General features: G+C 36.4%; 1 protein-coding gene across 1 annotated transcript; it reads left to right on the top strand.

Annotated features, from left to right (window-relative positions):
* Window positions 1-5,815: 5,815 nt before the first annotated feature.
* LOC147394685 (UDP-glucose 6-dehydrogenase 1-like) lies at window positions 5,816-8,442 on the top strand. Its single transcript, XM_086453784.1, has 2 exons — window positions 5,816-5,972; window positions 6,734-8,442. Exon 2 carries the CDS (start codon window positions 6,754-6,756, stop codon window positions 8,194-8,196), a length of 1,443 nt encoding a protein of 480 aa, XP_086309910.1. The 5' UTR covers window positions 5,816-5,972; window positions 6,734-6,753; the 3' UTR covers window positions 8,197-8,442.

Below are 8,442 nucleotides of genomic sequence, written 5' to 3' on the forward strand. Positions count from 1 at the left end.
CAGTGCTGAATGCAGTTTTGGACAAAGTCGGTTCAGCATTTTTCCATGTATTTAGCATTCTAATGAACCTGAATGGAGGCTTGAAATAATTCTCCGTAAAGGGTTTTCTGAATTCGTCATGCCTCATATAATATGTTTTTTACTTTTGAAGTTTCCCGAAAATAATTTCTGATAATTTATTGAATTTCAAGAAAAAATTTCACAGCTTCTGTACAGTACCTAAAAGGAGATTTTTATTTATTTTATGGTTTTGGTATTTCTCACTTTAGCATTTGGGGATGAAAGACTTCTAAATGTGTAAGGCATGAGTTAGCCCTTTCCTTAACCCTTTCACTCTTTCCTCTTCGGCAAAAATCTGAAAGAAATAAACTCTGTTGCCTCTCATTTCTTAAATCTAATTTGATCAGCTAAATTTATTTTTCGGCAACATGAAAGTATACAGAATGTAACAATCGTTGCCAGAAAGCCATTAACCCCAAATGAGAAGCGAAGGTAGAACCGTAAAAAAACTATGGAGGTATTGACTGTGAGCCACGAAGCTGGCCCATCCAGCACCTTCTTTGCTGTTAGAATGAGTTAGGTATTAATCAATTAATTACTATCACGATTTATGGTAACGAAGTTTGGATTCAGTAATTATTTGGTGAGGGGTTCAATTCAGATTATACAAAATATATTATTGGATTTGTTACCAAAGTTTACCGTCTTCAACCTTTGTCTAAATCTTATCTTCTACTTCATGTTTGAAGGTTGAAAAAACTAAAATTTTGGAGCTGAAAGGTAAAAATGTTACCATATTCCATGATTACTTGAGGGATTGTCAATTCACCAAATTAATCGGCTTACCCTTAATTTGGAGAATTTGAGAAATTTTTTGAAAAAATTCTAGAATTTTGTGACTGACACAATCAAATTCAGCATGCTCCGGGATGAGATCATGGTTTAAAATATCGTATCAATCATATAAATTGTTACATGGACTCGAAACTATGACTAGGCCCGTAAGCCAGATTCGTGCTTACTTCTTAAAAACGTTCTCTTGATCTTCTTCCAGAGCCGTGGTATTAAGCTTTTTCTACCTCGAGATCTATCCTTAACTTCAAGTGTCCCACCAGATTGTCGAGATGTTGTGAGTCGTTTTGGTGTCTTAGCATTTTCCTTGTAAACATGATCAAGAAATCGTCGAAAAGGATTAAAGCTGGAATTCAATTGACACGGACTAGGTGATGATGATGCCCGCAAGCCTTGTATGGTTCGATTAAGTTGTTGGGTCACGGCTCTGAGCTCATACGAGTCGTATAGTGTGCTTCCCCCTTGCCAAGGACTCAACTTCCATATAGGGGTCAGAGTCTGGAAATTGAGGTATGGTGTAAGGGGCATGGTTTGATGTTTCTCCCCTTCTGTAATGGGTTGTGGGGTGTCTTTGTGGTTTGAAGGATCTTCCATGTTTGTGAACAAATGGGTTGAATGTGAGGCTGTGCTTTGTAGGTAACGAGGCTGAGTACAAAACAAGAAAATTACTTAGTTTTCTTAGTCTCTTTGTATCATTCACATGGAGCTTTGAGTGCAACTCTACATGTTCTTTTATTATATTAGGAGGCACATGGGACCAAGGCTTTAAAAATTGTTTTGACATCTCGTCTCTAGACAAGTTGTTCGATATGTTTGAGTCATCTCATTCAACAATGAGAAAAAATGAACTGTGGTTTTAAATCTCACCCACGACATTTGACTTGTCTATTCGTCTCGTTCATGGAAGATACCGAGACGAATTGGACGAGTCATCTTAGTCTTAGACGAGATTTAAAACCATACATGGGACATCTAAATCATTTGATCAGGATTTTTTTTTTTTTTTTTTTTGTAATTTTAAATGCAAAGTTTTGCTGTAAGTTCTGTGAGATTTAAAATCATAGTTCATTTTTTCTCACTGTTGAACGAGACGACATAAACGTATTGAAAAACTCGTCCAAGACAACTCGGTCTCGTTCATGGATGAGACGAGACGTCAAAACTAGTTTTATAACCATGATACCACTACAAACAAGAAAGTCTTATACTGAAAAAAAGATTTGGGATCAAACTAAATAGATGTTGATCCTCTAGTTCACAATATCCCAAGTTCTTATATTATTGAGAGTGAGTTCATGTCTGTTTTTTTTCTCTCCATCCATACCCGTTCTCCCTCAATTATTTATCTTGTTTGAATTCAATGCTGGTTCACTTTAGTACAATACATATTTCTTTAGCTCCAATACACGATTTCTAGGAGTCAATTTCTTTAGGGAATCCCTTAAAAATATCTTCCCTTCTCAATTGCTTGGTGGACTAGAATTTGTCTAGAAGTGGATTCTCATTATATTCCTAGATTTTTTTTTAGAGAGTTACTATTGCCTCACCAACTTTTCCTAACGCCACACCTACTGTGTGCAATTCTTTAGTGATTTACATTGGAATTAGTGTGGCATTAGTAAAAGTTGGTGTGTCAATATCAACCATTTTTCGCATGCTTACGAAAATTATAATCAATGTCCTCATCATCATCATCTTCATCAAAACCTTATTGCAGATTTGTGGTCTACAAAAAGTTGTAGCCAACATAAGGTAAAGGGTAATTATAAAAGCACCCCACAAATTAATAAGGGCAACCCACATCATAGCTGACTTGTTTTGTCTTATATGAGTTAAAAGTTTCGGAATGAGCTGATTTTTCATGAAGATGGTTTTTATGATGAGGAGATCATCCTAACTGGAAATCAGCCCATTCCAAAACTTCTAACCCCATCAAAACAAATTCAAGAACCGTAAATCATCCATTTTTTGATAAATCAGAAATCAACTCATTAAAAGAAAAAAATAAACTACAACTTAGTGCTTGGTTGCCCCTCCTTGCTTGCATATATCATATATAATAATGATGAATGCACGCGACTGATGTGGCAAGGGCATAAAATCGCACATGTTTTTCTTGTGTATCATGATGAAAAAGATCTATCGTTCTGTGCCTTTCCACGTCAGTCGCGTACCAATTCCACATTCCTCACGACTCTTATCATATATGCCTCCGGTTGATTGCAAATGTCCTGAACTTTTTGTTTTATTTACCTCCAAATTTTAGCTAGGATTTCCTCCATACCTTTGTGGAGTAAAAATTGTTGGATTATTATTTTTTTTTAAATGTTTGGTGCAACAAATTGTAGTTCAAAAAGGACTTTTGCTGGAGTGAACTCAAGATTGTACCTCATATCGCACATCTTGACCTGAAAGTATATAGGAACCATATAACTTTATATTGAGATACAAGTCAAAAAGCACCCATGATTCCCCCACAATTTTGCATCAAAGTAGTGCCATGCGAGGTCACTTCAGCATTAGCCCTCAAAAAATTATAGAACAAAATTTTAAGAGTTGTGTTGAGTGACTGCAAGATTAGACCTCGTATAACACATCTTGACGTGAAAGTAGATAGGAACCATAGATGTTTTTTCATTCTGTGTATGTAAATCACCAAAGAACCAACATACATCTTAGGATGTCATTAGTAAAAGGTTGGTTTGCAATAGAAGCTCTCTATCATTTTTATTATTGTAGGATAATGATGAGCAATCAATTTGCCTTCTCTTTGTTTCTTTGGTTATTTAATGGACGACTTTAATGTCACTCCATCTTTTTTTAACCTACCAAACCCTAATCATTTGCATGAGAAGAACAGTATTTATTTATTTATTTATCTTTTATTTTTTATTTTTTATTTTTCGAAAATTTGGATTTTGGCTGAACTGGGCTAAAGCTGGAAATTGAAATTTTAACTATGGGTTTTGATTTTTTTTGGAAGGATTTTGGGTTTTTGGTTTATAGTCTGGGAGTGGTTAAGACTTAAACAACCATGTTTGCATTAATTATTTTTTGCCCCGTGTCTAGATTCTGACAAAAAAACACCCTAAAAAAAAAAAAATTCTTTGTGGGCTAAAACATATTTTGGGTAATTTAGACATAGCCCACTAACTTTTGGTGAATATTTGACATACCCATGTTTTAAACTAATGATATACACCCCTTGACAACGATCTTTCTGAGAGACTATAAAAAATTAAAAATAATTGAAATAACTTTGACCTCAACCTCTTGCCAAAAACCCATGCAATCCCATCCACTTTCCATAAAAAATAAAATAAAACCTTTGACTTTAATCTTGGGTTTGACAAGAGCTCCACTTGTTGTTCACATGATTTGATAATTTTCTCGATTTTTTTTTTTAGAGAAAAGAAAATAATTAAGATTTTTACCCCAATGATTTTGTCGAATAGGTCAAAATTTATCATAAAAATTCAATAGATTGAAGATTATAAATCTTTAGTAACATTTTAAGGATAATTTATGCAGACCCCTTTACATTTTGGTGCATTTTTCGATTTTCAAAGTGATGATATGTCATAAATACTTTAATAACCAAAATACCTTCATCTCCGAACTCTTCAATTGTTAGGGTAAATTACGTTTAAGTCTTCAACCTTTGGTGGAAAACCCTTGTTTTTATATTGAAAAACACATCATTTTCTACTTCCCCAAAAACCCAATCTTAAATCTTAAGGTCTGAGGTGAGGATGAAGATTTACCCTTAAGGTGGAAGAAAATGTATTGTCAGGAGAAAATTGAAGAGTTTCTGATTAGAGATTGAAGTTAAGGGCATTATGTCATTTCTATTAGTTTCTCAAGGAAGACTTTAATCAAAGGGTATATTATCACTTCAAAAACTTAGAGGATGATATGACCCCCCCCCTCCCCCCCCCTTCTTCCCTTTTGTTAGCATTATTCTTATATGGGTATTGTAGAAATTTTGATTTTATAAATGAGTTACTATAAATATTGAAAGTAGGAAATTTGATTGTGTAGTGTTAAGGGCACCCTCCAATTTTTTTATTTATATTTTTATCTTATGTGGGTTAAAAATTTAAGAATGAGCTGAATTTTGGTGAGGATGATCTCTATGGTGAGGAGATCACCCTCACCAAAAATCAGCTCATTCCAAAACTTCTAACCCAATCAAAATAAGTTGAAGAACCGTAAATCTTTCTCTTTATTTTTTGTAACCCACTTTTGATGGGGTTAGAAGTTACAGAGTAGGCTAATTTTTGGTTAGGATGATCTCTTCACCATAGAGACCATGTTAGGGATCGCTACCATACGTATGTGGTTTAGTGGGCTTCCATGAGGATGTCCTCATTTAACCCATAGAGAAAAAGGTCAAACGAGAAAATGGAAGTGCAGTTAAAGCCTTAACTTAGATAGGCAACGATAGAGGGTAGAGATTCACTAATGGAGGCATGGGATGCGCTGTGCTTGAATCACCATCTTGGTTTGATTAAGATCCTTTTTTTATCCGGCTTTAAAGGATAAGGATGCTCGTAAATGATTACGATTAGTCATTAGAGGTTAGTAGATTTCAATTGTTTAGTTACTCACTGATAAATGAGAGCAGTCACCAACAAGTCCCATCACCATCTTAACAAAAATCGGACCATTCCAAAACTTTTAACCCATATAAGATAAAAAATTGGCTATGGTGTAGGTGCCCTTAGTAATAATTGGGGTGCCTTTAATACTACCCAATTTGATTTTATTTCTTATTCTTACATATGTTTTGTAGAAGTCTTGATTTGATTAATGGGTTACTATTATTAATATAGAAAATAAGAAATAGAGTTTTATCTGTTATTTGTAAGGTGAGGTGAAAACGTGTTGAATATTTCAGTTCAGCTGTTGCTTTCCAACTTTTTGCGTGATTTGTGAAAATCTGAGGGGTAGATCTAAGGTTGGGTTTTGGGTATTTAAGGTTAGATCCAAGTGTCATTTCTTACCTATAGAGAAGTTGTGGTCTCTCTTCCAAATCAGAGATCTACCATCTCATATATATATATATATTTCCATTTAAGTCAAGGAGGGAGAGAGAGAGAGAGGGAGGAGCAATTCAGGTGGTGTTCTTTAAATGATTTTTTGTCATGGATTTAAGATTTGTTTGGATTTATGAGTTCTGTTTATGGGTTCTTTTCAATTCTTCTTGATATACTGTTTTAATGTTTTGCTAATATGAAATCTGTGTGTTTCTATTAACTTGGTGTCACCACCCTTTGCTTGTTTTGGCTTTGTTTGATCTGAATTGTTGATTTCTAGATGGTTTTGTGTTTTTTATTTCTGGGTTCTGTGATTTTGAATTGCAATCTCTTGTGTGCGGAAAATTTTTGTTTTTTGTTCTCAGATCTGTTGACTTTTACTTCATTTGTTGTGGATCTTGATATTTATTTGGTTTTTAATTTCATATATGATCTCTTAGGGTTCATATTGTCATTTCTAGATTGTGAATCAAGTTCTTATTGGATCAGATTCAATAGAAACTTAGATTTGTTATCCAAATATTTAACCCATTTCAAGCTTCTCCTTTGAATTGTAGATCTGTGGAGAAATACCCATTTTAAAGCTAATGGGTTCTATTTTTTTTTTTCCAATTTGAAACTGAGTTCAAGAACATTGTTCACTAAAGATCTTGAATCATTGACAAAGTGCTTATATAATCTTGGATTTATTAAAGAGATCGTCAACATTCTTCTTTTAGGATTAGTCTCTGATATATAATCAGATCGTCTTGCTATCTATCGTGTATATTTAGATCTAGAAATGGGTGTCGCATGAATTGTTGTTATCCTGATGTATGTACTTTGTACTTCCCCTCTTACAGATTATATATAACAAACAAAAATGGTGAAGATCTGTTGTCTTGGAGCCGGGTATGTCGGTGGCCCTACTATGGCCATGATAGCGCTGAAGTGCCCATCAATCGAAGTGGTTGTTGTTGACATTTCTATATCTCGGATCACAGCCTGGAACAGCAATCAGCTTCCCATCTATGAGCCTGGCCTCGATGACGTGGTGAAGCAATGTAGAGGGAAGAATCTCTTCTTCAGCACCGACTTAGAGAAACATGTATCCGAGGCAGATATAATCTTTGTTTCGGTTAACACCCCTACCAAGACTTGTGGCCTTGGAGCGGGCAAAGCTGCTGATCTAACCTATTGGGAGAGCGCAGCCCGAATGATTGCCGATGTATCGAAATCCGACAAGATTGTAGTTGAGAAATCAACGGTACCTGTGAAAACAGCCGAGGCGATCGAAAAAATTCTGACCCACAACAGCAAAGGCATCAACTTTCAAATTCTCTCAAACCCGGAGTTCCTTGCTGAGGGGACCGCGATCCAAGACCTCCTCAGCCCTGATCGTGTGTTAATTGGAGGCCGGGAGACCCCTGAAGGCCAGAAAGCGATTCAAGCCTTAAAAGATGTTTATGCACATTGGGTGCCCGAAGAGAGAATCCTAACCACTAACCTCTGGTCTGCAGAGCTCTCAAAGCTTGCCGCCAATGCCTTTCTAGCCCAAAGGATCTCTTCCGTCAATGCCATGTCAGCGCTTTGTGAGGCGACTGGAGCAGATGTTGCCCAAGTGGCCTATGCCGTTGGGAAGGACACAAGGATTGGACCCAAATTTTTGAATGCGAGTGTTGGATTTGGAGGGTCGTGCTTTCAGAAGGACATTCTCAACCTTGTATACATTTGCGAGTGCAATGGCCTCCCCGAGGTAGCAAATTACTGGAAACAAGTCATCAAGATCAACGACTATCAGAAAGACCGATTCGTAAACCGGGTTGTGGCCTCCATGTTTAACACGGTCTCTGGGAAGAAGATTGCGGTGTTTGGGTTTGCATTTAAGAAGGACACGGGTGACACAAGGGAGACACCCGCGATTGACGTGTCCAAAGGTTTGTTAGGTGACAAGGCTCGCTTGAGCATATATGATCCACAAGTGACCGAGGATCAAATCCAGAGGGATTTGTCGATGAAAAAGTTTGATTGGGATCACCCGATTCATCTCCAACCCATGAGCCCAACTACCGTGAAGCAAGTCAGTGTGGTTTGGGATGCGTACGAGGCTGCAAAGGATGCTCATGGGATTTGTATTTTGACTGAGTGGGATGAGTTCAAGAAACTCGACTATCAGAAGATCTATGATAACATGCAGAAGCCTGCTTTTGTATTTGATGGGCGGAACATTGTGAACGTTGACAAGCTGAGGGAGATTGGATTCATCGTGTATTCGATCGGAAAGCCCCTCGATCCATGGCTAAAGGACATGCCCGCTGTGGCATAAGGGATGGTTTGTTGTGGGGGTCAAAGCTAGAACAGAAAAATTTGAGAAGCACTTTAATTCTTTATATTTTTGCATTGCTTTTAGATTTGGTTCTCTGATGTTTCTTATCTCAATCTTGGTACAAGTAGGTGATTCTATGTTTTGTCTTATAATGTATTCCATGTCTGTTACTTGGTCTTAAGTTGTTTACTTTAATCTGTTTTGTATTTGGTTTTGCTTCATAAATGAATTTTGTTGAAAGCTTTA

This window comes from Akebia trifoliata, chromosome 9 (genome assembly GCF_017979445.1).
Source record: "Akebia trifoliata isolate Shusen 1 chromosome 9, ASM1797944v1, whole genome shotgun sequence".
Classification (NCBI taxonomy): Eukaryota; Viridiplantae; Streptophyta; class Magnoliopsida; order Ranunculales; family Lardizabalaceae; genus Akebia; species Akebia trifoliata.